The sequence below is a fragment of the Manacus candei genome, unplaced genomic scaffold (assembly GCF_025592945.1).
Source record: "Manacus candei isolate 608988 ecotype Guabito, Panama unplaced genomic scaffold, ASM2559294v1 h1tg000138l, whole genome shotgun sequence".
NCBI classification, from domain to species: Eukaryota; Metazoa; Chordata; class Aves; order Passeriformes; family Pipridae; genus Manacus; species Manacus candei.
Window position 1 is genome coordinate 76,273 of NW_026138186.1, and position 16,736 is coordinate 93,008.

Consider the following 16,736-nt stretch of genomic DNA (forward strand, 5'->3'; position numbering starts at 1 on the left):
TCCTGGTAGAAAAGAGCTGCTGTTCCCTTTGTTCTGCCCTGCTATGCAATGGCCGGTCCCACCTCCTGGGCAATTGAATCCAAATGAAGATTCCTGCCAGACAAAAAGGTGCCACAACAGAAAGTTCTTCCTGCCCAAGAAGTGCCCAGGCTACACCATGAACTGCAGCTGATGCCAAAGCTTCCAGTGTTTTTTTCCTTAGGGAAAGAGCTGCTGTTCCCTTTTTTCAGCCCTGCGCTACAATGGCCGGTCCCACCTCCTGGAAAATTTACTCCAGCTGAAGATTCCTGCCAGACAAAAGGTACCACCACAGAAAAGTCTTCCTGCCCAAGAATTGCCCAGGCTGCAAAAACTACACCTGAAGCCAAAGCCTCCAGACTTTTTTTCCTGGTGGAAAGAGCTGCTATTCCATTTTTTCAGGCCTGCGCTGCAATGGCCGGTCCCACCTCCTGGAAAATTGAATCCAACTGAAGTTTTCTCCTAGACAAAAAGTGCCACCACAGAGATCTCTTGCTGCCCAAGAAGTGCCCAGGCTACCCAAGCAACTACACCTCCAAGTCAAAGCTTCCAGACTTTTTATCCTGGTGGAAAGAGCTGCTGTTCCCTTTTTTCTGCCCTGCTCTGCAATGGCCGGTCCCACCTCCTGAAAAGTTGAATCCCGCTAAAGATTACTACCACAGAAATGGTGCCACCACAGAAAGGTCTTTGCCTGCCCAAGAAATGCCCCGGCTGCCCCAACAACTGCACCTGAACCCAAAGGATCCAGACTTTTTTTCCTGGTGGAAAGAGCTGCTGTTCCCTTTTTTTAGCTCTGGTTAGCAATGGCCGGTCCCACTTCCTGAAAAATTGAATCCAACTGAAGATTCCTGCCAAACAAAAGATGCCACCACAGAAAGTTTGAGTTCCAACTATCTTATACAGTCCTGAGCCTCCGGTCTGTTCAGGTAGCCTCTCCAGGCTCCAGGAAACAAAGTTTACTTTCTTTAAAGTTTGTCCTTGGGGTATCTGAATGGAAGTATACAAGCTAGATCTTACAACATCTCCATCAGGGTTCATCTGTTGGCTGTGCTCTTTTAATCCTCATCTGCAAATCTCCGGGGCTTGGTGTTACTTTCCACTCAGAGTCCTTTACTGGTCCTTTCCCCTTTGACTCCTGGGTCCACCCTCGCTCAGCTGTTGGCACGGCAGTATCTGTGGGGAGAAGAACAACAAAAGACCCCTCCCATCGTGGAGTTAAAGAGGTCTCTTTCCATGTTTTAATTAACACCTTGTCACCTGGCCGGAATTTGTGAATGGATATATCTAGAGATGGTCTTTGAGTTACAAGTCCCTTTTTCCTTAATCTGTAAATATGGTCCCTGTTTTTCCATTCAACAACTGCAGAGATCTTAATAGAGCATATAACTCACACACTTGGGCTGACCATGTATTACTCAAGGATCCAGATTCCCTAACTTGAAAGGTAATTTCATCCACTGTGGCATAACCAGATCTTCTCTTCCCATCTACAGCTCTAGATGAACCATTGATATAAAGGTTTTAACCTGTATCTAACTCTTCTTCTTCAAGATATTCTCTAATTTTCATTTGGAGGCTTATGACCTGTGTGCAGTCATGTACTGCACTCCCTTGGGGTTCACCAAACAGAAACTGAGCTGGGTTTTGCAAGTGTGTTACTTCCAGTTCTAATTTGGAAGTATTAAGCAGAATACTTTCATACTTTAATAACCAGCTATCAGTTAACCATTTTTCTGCCCTCTGTTTCAATACTCCTCGGATATCGTGTGGAGTATACACCTTCAGTTCTCCTCCACTGATAGTGCAGTAGCTACTATCGCTTGTAAACAGGTGGGCCAACCTCTACTAACTGGATCTAGAATTTTAGAATAGTACCCCACAGGTTTTTATGCTCAGCCCATTTCTGTGTTAAGACCCCGTAAGCTGTTCCATTTTCAACATTTACAAACAAATAGAAAGGTTTTCTAATGTCTGGAAGACTAAGCACAGGGGCATTTATCAGATCTTCTTTTAATCTTTCTAGCCTGCTCTCGTCCTCGTCGCTCCACTTCACCAGTCCTTCTTTAACTAGCTTCTCATACAAGAATTTTACTTTGTTACTGTAGTTCTCTATCCACTGTCTGCAGTATCCTAAGAGACCTAGAATTTGCCTAATTTGTCTTTTATTCTTAGGCATAGACAAGGACAATATTCCTTTCACTCTATCAGGATCCAGTCTCTTACTTCCCTTACTTAACCAATGCCCTAGATATTTTACTTTTTCCTCTGCAAATTGTAATTTGGACTTGGACACCTTCAGGCCCTTTTCACCCAAGAAATTCAGGAGTCTGATACTCTCATCTCTCACAGTTTCAGCATCTTTTCCAGCTATTAGCAGATCATCAACATACTGTACCAAAACTGTTCCTTCACAAGGTTTGAAGGACTCTAATAGTTGTTCCAGGGCTTGCCCAAACAAGTTTGGAGACTCTGTAAACCCCTGGGGCAAGACTGTCCACCTCAGTTGTTGTTTTCTATGAGTGTCTGGGTCTTCCCACTTGAAGGCGAAGTAATTTCTACTCTCTACCTTAAGGGGACAGGTCCAAAAAGCGTCTTTCAGGTCTATCACACTGTACCATTGATGTTCTGGGGAAATTTGGCTTAGTAAGGTGTAAGGGTTAGCGACTACTGGGAACCTTGTCACTGTTTGTTTATTGACCTCCCTCAGATCTTGTACCAGTCGGTAGGTCCCATCAGGCTTTTTCACAGGTAGGATGGGCGTGTTATGGGGACACATGCAAGGTTCTAGCAATCCCTGTGCCAACAGCCTCTCTACAGTAGGCTTAAGGCCAATTTTTCCTTCATGAGGGATTGGATATTGTTTTATTCTAATAGGTTTTTCTGGATCCTTCACAGATATTTCAAAGGGCTCAATATTCAATTTTCCTACAGTCTCAGGGGTATACCACACTTCTGGACTGATCCTTTTCTCATCTTCTGCTGTAAGGGCATAGATTTTCACCTTCAACTTTTGCTCTGATACATCCAAACTAATTCCTAATTCAATCATTAAATCCCTTCCTAACAGATTATATTCAGCCTCAGGAACTAGTAAAAAAGTTCCCAAAGCATACTTATTGGGAGCCTCTATTTCAACATTTTTGATTATAGGGACTTTAAAGGGCTCCCCTTTTGCTCCTATTACTTGGGCTGTCTCTGTTGAAATTATACAGCCCTGGGGCAGCTGTTGGACGGTGGATCGTTCCACCCCCGAGTCCACAAGGAACTTGACAACTTGTTGCTGAGGACGCACTTTCAATTTTATCAAGGGCTCTGAACTTTTCCGGGTCCCCAGCAAATAGAGCCCCTGACCCCTTCAGTCTTCTAAAAAGACTTGTTCGTCCTGTAGCCTTTTTCTACAATCTTTCCTCATATGTCCCTTTTGGCCACAGTAATGACATTCAATTTCTCTGAAATTCACCTTTCTATATCTCTTTTGTTGTTCTCGCTCATCAGATCTAAAGGACTCCTTCCTTTCCTGTTCTTTGTTATTTTTCTGTCCTCCTCTGATAGCTGCTACTAGGATCTTTGCTTTCTCTGAATATCCTCTTTTCTCCTCTGTTTTTCTTCCTCTTTTGTCTCATCTCTCCTAACATACACCTCCTGAGCTTCTCTCAACAACAAATCTAAACCTTTTGTCTGCCAGTCTCTGTTCTTTTCCAACTTTCTCCTAATATCTTCCCATGATCCCTGCACAAACCTGAGTTTGAGTACTTCCTGTCCTATGGCATCATCTTCAGGGTCCATACCTGAATATAGCTGAAAACTTTTTCTTAATCTTTCTAGCCAATCTGTAGGAGACTCATCTTTCCTCTGATATTCTTTGAATGCTCTGTCTATATTCTGTCCCCTGGGGACAGACTCCCGTATGCCCTGCACTATTGTACTCCTTAAATCATCCATCTGAGCTCTGTCAGCTGCTCTTTGATTGTCCCAGTTGGGCTTCTCAAGAGGCCATTTCGTATTGGCTGCTGGACCTTGCTGATGCCTTCTATCCCAGTTCCTCATACCAGCCACCCTAATCATTCCCCTCTCTTCTACAGTAAATAAAATACCTAATTTGCTGTCCCTCCAAGGAGGGAGGGAGGGAGTCTTGAAGACTTGAGGACAATTAAAGGAAGGGAAATAATTTGTTTTTCACTGTTTTAATGGGTCCCACAGTGTGTTTGGAGTTCAATCAGCTGTCAGTCCAAGATGGGCCATGTCAGAACTGGTGAGGTTGGGGGGTGAGGAGCAAGGTTGATCATCCAGGGTCAGTGTAGATCTCCTAAGGAGACACTCAGCATCAAGATCACTTGGAGAACACCACTATCTCCTCTTCTTTGAACTAAAAAATATCCATCCTTGAATTAAAAAAAAAAAGTACAAACTTGGAAGACTTGTTTTGAAATTGCCTTGAAGACAATTAAAGGAAGACAAGGAGATCCTGAGGGATTTCTGGATTTTAATGAGCCCCAGGGTGTGTTTGCAGCCCAGCCCATGATCCTGAGGGACTGAGAGAAGATTGAAGCAGCTGCTGAAGAAGTCAGAAGCCAAAGTGCAAGTGCCTTGAAGCATTGCTGGGCCCCACTGAGGGCAGGCACTGCCAAAGCCTCCCCAGGGACTCCTTGGAGCAGCTCCTTGGAGGCCAGGAGTGCAGGCAGACAAAGGCTCTGGGCAGGCCCCTGCAATGCTGAGCAAAGCCTGCCTTGGTTTTGTGGAGCACAAAGGCCAAGGGCTGAGCCCCAGGCCCTGGCCCAGCAGATCCTGTCCCTCCCGGCTGGCTCAGGGCTGTTTGGGGGGCACTGGGATGGGAGGGGGAGGAACAACAAAGGCCCAAAACTGGGCAACCCCTGCCAGGCTCCTGAGGGAGGGGCGAGGCAGAAACCAAGTGCAGAACCTGCCAGGCAAGTGTCTTGTGGTGGCCTGAGTGGCAGAGGCAGCTGCCAGAGGCAAGGGGACAAAGGCCTGGGTGCCTTTGGGCCTTGCAGCCCTGCCAGAGCCCTTGGCCATCTCTCCTGCAGGCTGTCCTGCCCTGGCCCTGCTGCTGCTCTGGCCTTGCAGGCTGCACACACCCCTCCTGCTTTCCCACCCCCTCCCAGCAGCATTTCTAGACCCTCCCTGATGTCTCTGCACCAGCTCTGGCTGTTGCCATGTGCACTTGGCCTTCTGAACTTGGATCCTGAGCCCCTGTGCCACAGGACATCCCTCCCAGAGCCCAGGCCCTTCTCCTGGGGGTCACTGCAGAGCTGAGCAGATCCAGGTCACCTCCCATTCCTCTGCCAACCCCCTGGGCCTGCTCTGGGCCCTCCAGGTCCTTGCCCTGCTCCCAAGGGCTGTGGGGGTGCTGAATGGTCAGGGCTTGGGGTTTAGAGCTCATGGTGGGGATTAGGCAGAACTTTGGGAGGTTTGTTTGTCTGCTGGCAGTTCATGATTAGGGGAAGAGCTTGTTGAGCTGGGTCAGGATTAAAGCTTGGCTTTTCATACTGGTAATACAGGTTTGGGATTGGGGTGGGCACTGGAGTACAAATAAGAGTCTGGAGTTCTGGGATTGGGCTTTTTCTACCTTGGAATTAGAGCAGTGGATTCCTTTCCATGGGAGGGGCAGCACTTTTAGGTAGTGTTGGGGCTTGAGGTTACAAATAGAGTAAAGGCCTACCAGGAGTGTTTGCACAGTCAGTGTTTCAGCACCCTCAGCATTACCTGAACCTGGTTTTACCTCATCAAAATCCTTCCTCTCTCTTGGTCAAGCCCCTCTTTCCTTCCCCAAATTTCCTTCCCTTTTGTCCCAGTTCCTCCAAACCTCCTCAGAACTTTCATCAGGATGGGCTCAACTTTGTGATAACACGGTGCAACCTCATGGAATCAAGGAGCCACTGTGAAACTGCAGAACCTCATGGAATTATGGGGCCATTGTGACATTGGGGAAAACCCTTGGAATCAAGAGGCCACTGGGACACTCCAGGGTCCCATGGAGACAAAGGAACCCAGGGTCAGTGGGGCAACCTCCTGAAATAAAGGGGCCATTGTGATACCGCAGAAACCCATGGAATCAGGAGGCCATTGTGACATTGCAGGACCTCTTGGAAACAAAGAAACCCTGGGCCACAGTGGAATTTCATGGAATCAAGAGGCCATTGTGACACTGGAGAACCTCATGGACTCAAAGGGCCAATGTGACACTGTAGGGCCTCATGGAACCAAAGGAACCCTGAGACATCTCAGAATCTCATGGAACCAAGGGGCCACTGTGCCTCCCCAGAACTCCATGGAATCAAGCAGAGCCGCTGCCTCCCCCCCGCCGCCACACGGACCGGAGTCGCCGGCTCTGCCCCGCTTGGACACCTCTGGAGTCAGTGTGTTCTTGGGCAGCACAACTGATCTCAGACCAGAGAGTTTACCAGATTTTGCTCTGCCCCCTCTTTTCCCCAGGGCCAGGGCAGCCTCTTCCCATGGCCCCTCTGCTCACACAGGGTGTCCTGCTCTTCTCCTGGCACATCCCATCTCCCCACAGAGCCTTTCCCCAGGGGAGCACATCTGTGCTGGCCTGAGCAGCCCTTCCTGCACCCCCTGCCCGTGCTCCCCACAGCCCCTGAGCTGGGGGGGCTGCTCTGCAGAGCAGGGGGGCTGTGGGGCCCAGGACCATGGGGGACTCTGTTGGGCTGTGCTGGACAAGCTGGGAGGCAGAGCCAGCTGATGGTGCTCCCTGCACTGACCACCTCCCACAGACCCTCCTGTGTGTCCATGGAGGGGGCTCAGAGGGGCCCTGCCTTGTTCCAGAGCTGGGACATGGCTTTGGGGGTTGCTCTTGATCCACCTGTGGAAGTTCACTGAAGGAAACACAAGTCACTTGCAAGAGTTTTCCCTGTACCTGCTGTGTCCCCTGGGCTTGCAGATCTCTCCTTTACCAGTTCACAGGCAGATTTAGTACTTTATCTCTGGGTGACTCCACCCTGGGCAGGATTCTGCTCCAGGCCTCCATTCCCTGCTGACTGGATGGGACGGGCTGTCCCTGCAGATCCTCTGTGCTCTCCTGCACTTCCTGAGTTCCTACAGACAAGTCCTCACCTGCCATCAGAGCCCTCACAAGCTGCAGAGTCCCAGGCAGGTGACTTGGAGATCATTTATCACCTCCACTGGCCATTGGCCACCAACACACAACATGTGAACCAGCCCTCAGTCCCTGCAGTCCCAGTGGGTCCCTGACCTCACTACACTGTCTCCATGGAGAAACAAGCAAAGCAACAAGATTTCTGAGAGTCTATTCCTTTCTGACACTCAGAGATTGTGATTCCTCATATACAAACTAACACAGGGAGGATGTTTGACAAATACCTTGCTGCACAAACTTTTATATTGTTTAAATGCACACAAAGCATGATTTCTGATTAGTACATTTTGTGGGTCAAAACAAATAAGTAGAGAGTGAATTATATGGGATGAAGAATAAAATTTCATTGTTATTAACATTAACAGATAAACAAAAAAGGAAAGCCCTCTACCACTATCAAAAGCTTTAGAAGGCAGGCTGGGCCCAAAATGAGTTACAAAGTGAGTGTTCTGCAGAAGAAAAGATGCAGTTTATTGTTTCTCAAAAAACACATAGTTATCATTTTCCTTATGGCATCCTTGAGCTCCTGGTTCCTGAGGCTGTAGATGAGGGGGTTCAGTGCCGGAGGTAATACTGAGTACAGAACTGCCACCACCAGGTCCAGGGATGGGGAGGAGATGGAGGGGGGCCTCAGGTCGGAAAATGTGCCAGTGCTGACAAACAGGGAGACCACAGCCAGGTGAGGGAGGCACGTGGAAAAGGCTTTGTGCCGTCCCTGCTGAGAGGGGATCCTCAGTACAGCCCTGAAGATCTGCACATAGGAGAAAACAATGAAAACAAAACAACCGAAAACTAAAGAGACACCAACCCCAATGAGTCCAGTTTCCCTGAGGTAGCCTGAGTGTGAGCAGGAGAGCTTGAGGATGGCAGGGATTTCACAGAAGAACTGGCCCAGGGCATTGCCCTGGCACAGAGGCAGGGAAAATGTATTGGCTGTGTGCAGCAGAGCAATGAGAAAGCCAGTGGCCCAGGCAGCTGCTGCCATGTGGGCACAAGCTCTGCTGCCCAGGAGGGTCCCGTAGTGCAGGGGTTTGCAGATGGCAACGTAACGGTCGTAGCACATGATGGTGAGGAGGGAAAACTCTGCTCCAAAAAAGAAGACAAGCAGAAAGGCCTGTGCAACACATCCTGCATAGGAGATGGTCCTTCTGTCCCAGAGGGAATTGTGCATGGCTTTGGGGACAGTGGTGCAGATGCAGCCCAGGTCTGTGAGGGAGAGGTTGAGCAGGAAGAAGCCCATGGGGGTGTGCAGGTGGTGGTCACAGGCTACGGCGCTGAGGATGAGGCCGTTGGCCAGGAGGGCAGCCAGGGAGATGGCCAGGAAGAGCCAGAAGTGCAGGAGCTGCAGCTCCCGCCTGTCTGCGAATGCCAGGAGGAGGAACTGGGACATGGAGCTGCTGTTGGACATTTGCTGCCTCTTTGTGTGGGGCACTATCCAAGGAGGAAATATCAGCAATATGTTAGCAAGAAACTTCTTGAAAAAAAGCAAAGCCATTTCCCAGTACTCCCCTCCCTGCTACACTCCCCCACCTGTTTTCCTTTTCTAGGAGTCTCTCCTTCAGCTCCAGGGCTGGAGCCCTGGCTGGGCCTCACTACATCTTCCATGAGGAGCAGACCCTCTGCCCACTGGCTGTGAGGGGTCAGCCCTGCTCTGCACCAGTGGGGTCATGGGCATGGTGGGCACAGGGGCCCATCCTGGTGTTCAGCTGTGTCAGATGAAACTGCTCCCAGTGCAAAAGGCCTTGTCAGCATCTGCACTCCCAGTTTCTGGGAAAAACCAGGACAGCAGAAGGCAGTGTCACAGGTTTATTTTGTTTGCTTTTTTTTTCAGACTCCCCTCGTCTCTCACAAGGACTGTTCCTGGATGTCAGAACCCCTCAGCACTTCTGATGCACTCGGGGAGAACAGAGAGGGTTCTGTCAGGCAGGAGGATTGTCTGGGGCTTGTGCAGAGAGAGGGGAGCTGGTCTGTCCCTCTCTCTTTGTTCCCAACTGCCCTGGGTTTGCTCCTTCCTGAGATGGAGATTGATCCCATTCCCATTTTTGTCTGAAAAGCCACCAGACCCTGTTGAGAGCAGAGGGATCCATCCCACACCCCTCAATGTCTCAGCCTGTCTCAAGGGCTCAGCACCCCACTTGGAGCCAAGGACACCCATGGCTCATCTCCCCAACCCAACAGCATCTCCTGGCATGGGCACAGCATCTCTGCCCCTCTTCACTGGGGCTTTCAGAGAACACAGCTGTGCTGGGAGGATGATTTGCATTCTCCAGGGCAGCTCCCAGCTTGGAAGGACACCTCAGAAAACAGCCAAGTGTCCTAATGACGGGGTCTGATTGAGGGAAAAAGAGTTCCTTAACCAGGCCCACAGACTTCACTGCCCACACCCCACAGGGCAGAGGACAAGTGGAATGTCTCATTCCCAGGGACACACCTGCCATAGGGGAATCCCAGGATCAGTGTTGGATTGTGTAGCTTGAACTCCCCTCCCAGTGAGTCTGACTGAGAGAAGGAGGGAACAACCTCAGGACCAGGGGCAAGCTGAGAACCAAGGAAATGCACAGGGAGGGTCCAGCTGGGAGAGGCCAGAGCAGAGCCCACTGGGCACTCAGGGCAGCGTCACCCTGAGCCAGCTCTGCCACCTCCCAGACACCAACAGTGCCAGCAAGTTGTTCTAAGCCCTGGGCAGCTTCTCAGAGTTCCTTCTGCAACTCAAACCACCAGGCATGTGGCTTGAGAGCTTGAGAGAAATCCCTCCTTGGACCTTCCCCTAGAAGTATCCCCGGGAAAATATCCTGGAGTGCTCTGGTCCTGTGAGCAGCCCTGACCCATGAAACTCTCACTGGATAGCAGAAGAAACCTGTCCTGCCCTGCCAGGCTTTGCTCTTTCCACCCCCAGCCTCTGCCCAGCCCTGAGGGAGCTCCCCAGACCGGCTGAGAGCTTCCCCTGGCAGTGGCAGAGCTCCTGCCCTGGCACAGCCCTGGGCTGCAGGACCCTGCTCTGCAGGACAGCTTGGGGCAGCCTGGGTGGCACAGCCCGGCTTCACAACCCTGCAGCCATCCCTGGGAGAAGGGAACCCTGCTGGGATGTGCCTGGGATGGTGCAGCAGGGAGTGGGATGTGCCAGCGTTAGGAGATCTTTGCACCAACTGCAGACACATTGCCCTTCATGCTGACTCACCGTGTGGGAGCCTGGAATAATTCCTCTTCCAGTGGATCTTCCTCTCGACTTCCCTCCCAGCCCAGTCTGTGTGTAACCTCTCTCTGCCTTGCTTTTCTTCCCTCGGTGCTGCAGGCAGTGCCCTCAGCCCTGCTGGGCTGTGCAGAGGAGCTGCTCACCAGCAGAGCTGTCTCTTTGAAGCTCTTCTTGCTTGCCAGGAGCTCCCTGTGTGCCAGGAGCCCGGCCCAGCTCAGCAGCACAGCAACAGCTCCAGGCATTTCATGACCCTCAGGGGGATTGGTGTTGTTTACATGAGACAGTCCCTGAGAGGAAGTTCAAACAACTTCTCAAGAAGTCAAAATGAGTTTGAAATACTGAAGTTTCTTTTACTGTTAATGGGTCCCATTGAGGGACAAGAGTAAGAACGTGTCCCCAGATTCCAGTTGGAACAGAAAACTGCAGACAGTGATGACAAGGATGGACAAGCAAGGGAAAGGTGGCTCTGATGCTGAAGAAACCTTGACTTGTTTCCTTAATCCAGTGGGCTGAGCCCTGACCCCCAGCCCCTGGGAAGGGATATCCTGTCCCTGCCTCATTCCTCAGGGCTCTTCCTGGGGCACTGGGATGTGGGATGTGCAATGCCAAGGGCAGGACCATGGGGTGGCACCTGCCAGGCTGCTGAGCAGGGACAAGGAGGCCATGAGGCCCCAGGGCAGCAAGGGCCACTCCCCTCCTCCTGGCATCAGGGGCACAGACAGCAGCCCTGGCCAAAGGCCTGCAGAAGGTGGCTGTGTCAGGGCCTTTCAGCTTCTCCCCATGCCTGTCTCCTCTCCAGCCCAGGCTGTCCTACGGTGTCCATGCCCTGCCCCTTTCCCTGCAGGCTGTCGTCATCCCCCCGGCTGCCCCACCTGGCTGGCACCTTCCTGCACTGACATCTCTGCGTCCTCCCTGGCTCTTCCTGCACACACAAAGCCTTGGGCTCATCCAGACTCCTCCTGGGTGACGTGTTGCAGCACAGCATTTTCCATGGAATGAAATTCCTCTTTCCTCATGTCCACTCGGGACCTCCCCAGCTGCACTTGGTATTAATTTTTTCTTTCTCATGCTCTTTTCTGCTCTGACAAAAGGATCCACCATCTCTAAATCCTCCCTTCAAGCCCTCTCAGGGCTGTCCTGTACCATCCTCAGTCTCCACACCATTGAGGCCGCAGCTCCTCAGCCCCTCTCTAGCGGTCATGTGCTTAAGACATTTAAAGCCCATTGTGAGAGATTTCTGGACACTCACTAATGTTTTTGCAGATGAAACTATCATGCTCATAGTCTAAGGAAATCACAGTTGCCATGACAACTAGCATGCATTCCCATTGCTATGGTCACTTACCATGGCAAATAGAATAAATTCTCATTGCCACAGTCAGTTACCATGGTAAATAGAATACATTCCCATTGCCACAGTCAGTTACCATGGCAACCATAATACATTCCCATTGCTACAGTCATTTACAGTGGCAACCAGCGTACATTCCGATTACTATGCTCAGTTACCATGGCAACCATCACACATTCCCATTGCTACAGTTGGTGACCATGGCAACCATCATACGTTCCCATTGCTACGGTGAGTTACCATGGCAACCAGCATACATTCCCACTGCTATGGTCAGTCACCATGGCAAACAGCATATATTCTCATTGCCACGGTCAGTTACCACAGCAACTACCATACATTCCCATTGCTAAGGTCAGTTACCATGGCAACCATCAGACATTCCCATTCCTACAGTCAGTTACCGTGGCAACGATCATACTTTCCCACTGGTATGGTTGGTTACCATGGCAACCAGCATACATTCTCATTGCCATGGTAAGTTACCGCAGCAACCATCATATATTGCTGTTGGTACAGTCAGTTACCATGGTAACCATCATACATTCCCTTTTCTACAGTCAGTTACTACAGGCAACCACCATACTTCACACTGGTACAATCGGTTACCATGGCACCCGTCACACATTCCCATTTCTATGGTCAGTTACCATGACAAACATCACACATTCCCACTGCTACACACAGCTACCATGGCAACCATCACACATTCCCGTTGCTATGGTCAGTTACCATTGCAACCAGCATACATTCCCATTGCTATGGTCAGTTACCATGGCAACCATCATACATTCCCGTTACCACAGTCAGTTACCATGGCAACAAACATACTTCCCACTGCTACAGTCAGTTACCATGGCAACCAGCATACCTTTCCATTGTTACAGTCAGTTACCATGACAAACATCAGACATTTCCATTTTAATGAGCAGTTACCATGGCAACCAGTATACAGTCCCATTACTATGGTTGGTTACCATGGCAACCATCAGACATTTCCATTGTTATGGGCAGTTTCCATGGAAAACAGCATACATTCTCATTGCTACAGTCGATTACCATGGCGACCATCATACTTCCCACAGGTACAGTCAGTTACCAATGGCAACCAGCATATATTCCTGTTGCTACAGTTAGTTACCATGGCAACCATAATACTTTCCCATTCCTACTGTCAGTTACCATAGAAAACATCATACATTGCCATTTCCACAGTCAGTTACCCTGGCAACCATTATACAGTCCCATTGCTACTATCAGTTACTATAGTAACCATCATCCAGTCGCGTTGCTACGGTCAGTCACTATGGAAACCAGCATACAATCCAATTGCTAGGGTCGGTTACCATGGAAACCATCATACATTCCCATTCCTACAGTCGGTTACCATGGTAACCATCATACATTCCCACTTTTATGGTCAGTTACCAAGGCAATCATCATACATTCCTATTGCTACGGTCAGTTACCATGGCAAACCACCATACATTCCAACTTATACGGTCGGTTACCATGGCAACCACCATAAATTTCCAGTGCTATTGTCGATTACCATGGCAACCATCACACATCCCCATTGCTATGGTCGGTTACCATGGCAACCATCACACATCCCCATTGCTGTGGTTGGTTACCATGACAACCATCATACGGTCCACTGCTACAATCAGTTGCCATGGCAACCATCATACAGCCAAGTTGCTATGATCAGTTAGCATGGCAACCATGTGGATTCCAGTTTCTACGGTCAGTTACCATGGCAACCATCATACAGTCGTCTTGCTACAGTCGGTTACCATGGCAACATCATACAGTCCCGTTCCTACTGTCAGTTACCATGGAACCATCATACATTCCCATTGCTACAGTCGGTTACCATGGCGACCATCATACAGTCCCATTGCTATAGTCAGTTACCATGGCAACCATCATACATTCCCATTGCTACGGTCAGTTACCATGGCAATCATCATACTTCCCACTGCTGCGGTCAGTTACTATGGCAACCAGCACACATTCTCATTCCCACAGTCAGTTACCATAAGAACCACCAAACATTCCCATTGCTACAGTAGGTTACCATGGTAACCATCATACATTAGCATTGCTATGGTCAGTTACCATGGAAACCATCATACAGTCACGTTGCTATGATTGTTTACCATGGCAACTAACATACATTCCCGTTGCTACGGTCAGTTACCATGGCAAACAACATACATTCCCATTGCTACAGTCAGTTACCATGGCAAACACCATACTTCCCACTGGTACAGCCCGTTACCATGGTAACCACAATACATTGTCATTTCTATAGTCAGTTACTGTGGCAACCACCATACTTCCAGTTGCTAGAGTCAGTTTCCCATGGTAACCATGACACATTTCCATTGCTGCGGTCAGTTACCATGGCAACCATCATAGATTTGCATTGCTATGCTCGATTACCATGGCAACCATCATAAAGTCACATTCCTATGGTCGGTTACCATGGTAACAAGCATACATTGCCGTTGCTACAGTCAGTTACCATGGCAAACAACATACATTCCCATTTCTACAGTCAGTTACCATGGCAACCTCTTGGTTCCTCTTGGAGAGAAGCAGATGCAAATGAGTCTCCCTCTTGTCCACCAACCTGCCAGCTGTGCTCTAAAGGCCTGTGGCCCAAGGGGTGTCTTCACCAAGATCCTGCACAAACCTCTGGCACTCTTTGCATTCTGTCGTGAGGCCTTTCCAGTGAATTCCAGGGTTATCAAAGCCAACTTGAATGGGATCTTTGTCTCACTCCACAATGTCACCCAAACCACTCTCTCCTCTGACCCTCACCCACAAAAGTTCACCCAAGTTGTTCACCCCCTAGAGCAGCTCCACAGCTCCAAGAAGCTCCTTCCCGCTGAGGACACCTCTCTCCTGCTCTTTCTCTTCTGTGTCTCCTTGGCCTTCTCTCCCAGCCCATCACAGCCCTGCAACCTGGGATCTGTCTCAGCAGGCCTGGGCTGTTATTGCCTGCAAGTGGAATGAAGAGAGACTTGGGGCTGCAGCTCCTCCTGCCTGTGCCCCACACGCAGGGCATTGGGGCCTGTCTGGCTGCAGCCCCTCAGTGGGGCACCGGGGTAAGAACAGACTTGCAGTGGGGAAAGCTGCTCTGAAAGCCCCGAGAGCTGGGCTGTGCAGAGGCTTTGCTGACAATGGCCTTGGGGGTGGACGTGCTGGGACTCAGGCCCAGGGGGAAAATCCCAGGCCTGATCCCTGAGGAGATCAGCACATGCTGCTGAAATGCTGGGGGAGAGAAGAGCCAGCAGAGGGAGGGAACAAGTGTGGACAGCCTGGGCTGATGGGATTTGGACTCGTGCCTGGCCCAGCCTTGGCTGGGCAGAGAAGGGACAGCCTTTGTGTCCCTGCAGGGCTGGGATTCACTCCCTGCCCCAAAGGCACCCAATGTGTCTGAGAAGCCCTGGGTGGTGCCTGTCACACAACTGCTGGGAATGGGGAGGGGGTTCCTGCACAGGCCCTGTGCTGTCCATGGCAGCTGCTGCACTTGTGCTGCAGAGCCCTGGCACCTCCCCTGGCACTACAGGCCCCTCTTTGGCTGTTCAGTCCAGGCTCAGATGCCCTGAATTAGGTTCACCATTGAAGGGATGTCCAGGAGACAACTGCCATTGTACTCTAAAGACACGTAGAAAATACCCTGATAAAGAACAGGAGAGAGACCTCTCTCCCTGTGCCACCTGACTCCATTTGGACACCTGAACACCTCTATGGGCTGCCCTGGACAGAAGGAACAGTGACAGGTTCCCCTGTCCTACATGTGGGCCCCTTCTGCCACTGAAGTTGGACAAAGCAATGTCCCAGCAGCCTCCAAGAAGATCCCACAGCTGCTGCCCTGTCCCTAGGAACTGCTCCACTGGAGCCTGAAGTTCCCAGCAGGAATCTCGGTCACCTCTGGCCCCTCAGGAGGAACCAGGGCTTTGTGTCCCAGCAGGTCATTCCTGGCTTTGGTCTCCATTCATTGCCATGGGAGCTGGGACAAGGAATCACCTGTAGGGGCCTGTTTTGGGCCCACTGAAGTGGGGCAGGAGGAATCCCAGCCCATGGGGGTTGTGGAGGGAGCTGAGTGTCCTCCTGGCCCCAGGTCTGCAGAGCCACAAGGAGACACCTCTGTTGACTCAGCTGAGTCCCTTCCCTCAGTGCAGGGGAAGGAGATCCCTCCTGGGCACTGTCTGGGTTTCCTGTCTAATGATGGGACATGAAAAGGGGACTCTTGGACTTAACTCTGAGTCTGTTTGGAGAAATGACAGTGCTGAAAGAAGTGTCTGTGCCCAGCTGAGAGAAGGCACATCATTATTTCCTTCAGCTGTGTGCCAGCAGGTTCCCCTGGAGCCCCAGGGACAGCTGGAGGGAGCCCAGAGGGGCAGAGAAAGGGCTGCCTGGGGCTGTTGCTGTGCTGCTGAGCTGGGCCGGGCTCCTGGCACACAGGGAGCTCCTGGCAAGCAAGAAGAGCTTCAAAGAGACAGCTCTGCTGGTGAGCAGCTCCTCTGCACAGCCCAGCAGGGCTGAGGGCACTGCCTGCAGCACCCAGGGCACAGGAGAGAAGGCAGAGAGATGAGAGGCAGCCTGGGCTGGGAGGTGACTGAGCTCTCACTACATGAGAAACCTTCCCAGGATTTGAAGGAAGAATTCTCTGGCTGTAGGAAAGTTCAACTTGCCTTCCTGGAGGCATCTCCTAAAGCTGGCACATCCCACAGCTTCCAGGATCTTTCAGCAGCACTCTCCCAGTTGCTGCAGTGCAGGGGAAGTGGCCATATGGCAGAGCAGGGCAGGAGCTGCAGGCAGCAAGGGCAGAGAGGAGAAGGGAGCAGGAGGTTCAAGGGATCCTGGGCTGGGAGGACAGGGCAGAGCTGCTCAGGGCAGGAACCTTGCCAGCCCTTTGCCACGCTCAGGCTGTGGCTGCAGAGCAGTGCAGGTGAGTTCCTGCAAGTGCCTCTCCCAGCTGCCAAATGGCAGCAGTGGCAGGAGCTGTCAGGATGGCTCTGCTGGATTTG

At 50.9% G+C, this 16,736-nt stretch overlaps 1 protein-coding gene across 1 annotated transcript; it reads right to left on the reverse strand.

The window, feature by feature from the left end:
- Positions 1–4,693: 4,693 nt before the first annotated feature.
- LOC127462747 (olfactory receptor 14J1-like) lies at positions 4,694–8,555 on the reverse strand (the record flags this gene model as incomplete). Its single annotated transcript, XM_051771629.1, has 2 exons — positions 7,613–8,555; positions 4,694–4,704 (listed from the first exon to the last, which is right to left on the reverse strand). Coding segments are annotated over exons 1-2 (954 nt in total), but the record flags the coding sequence as incomplete, so codon positions are not given.
- Positions 8,556–16,736: the final 8,181 nt, after the last annotated feature.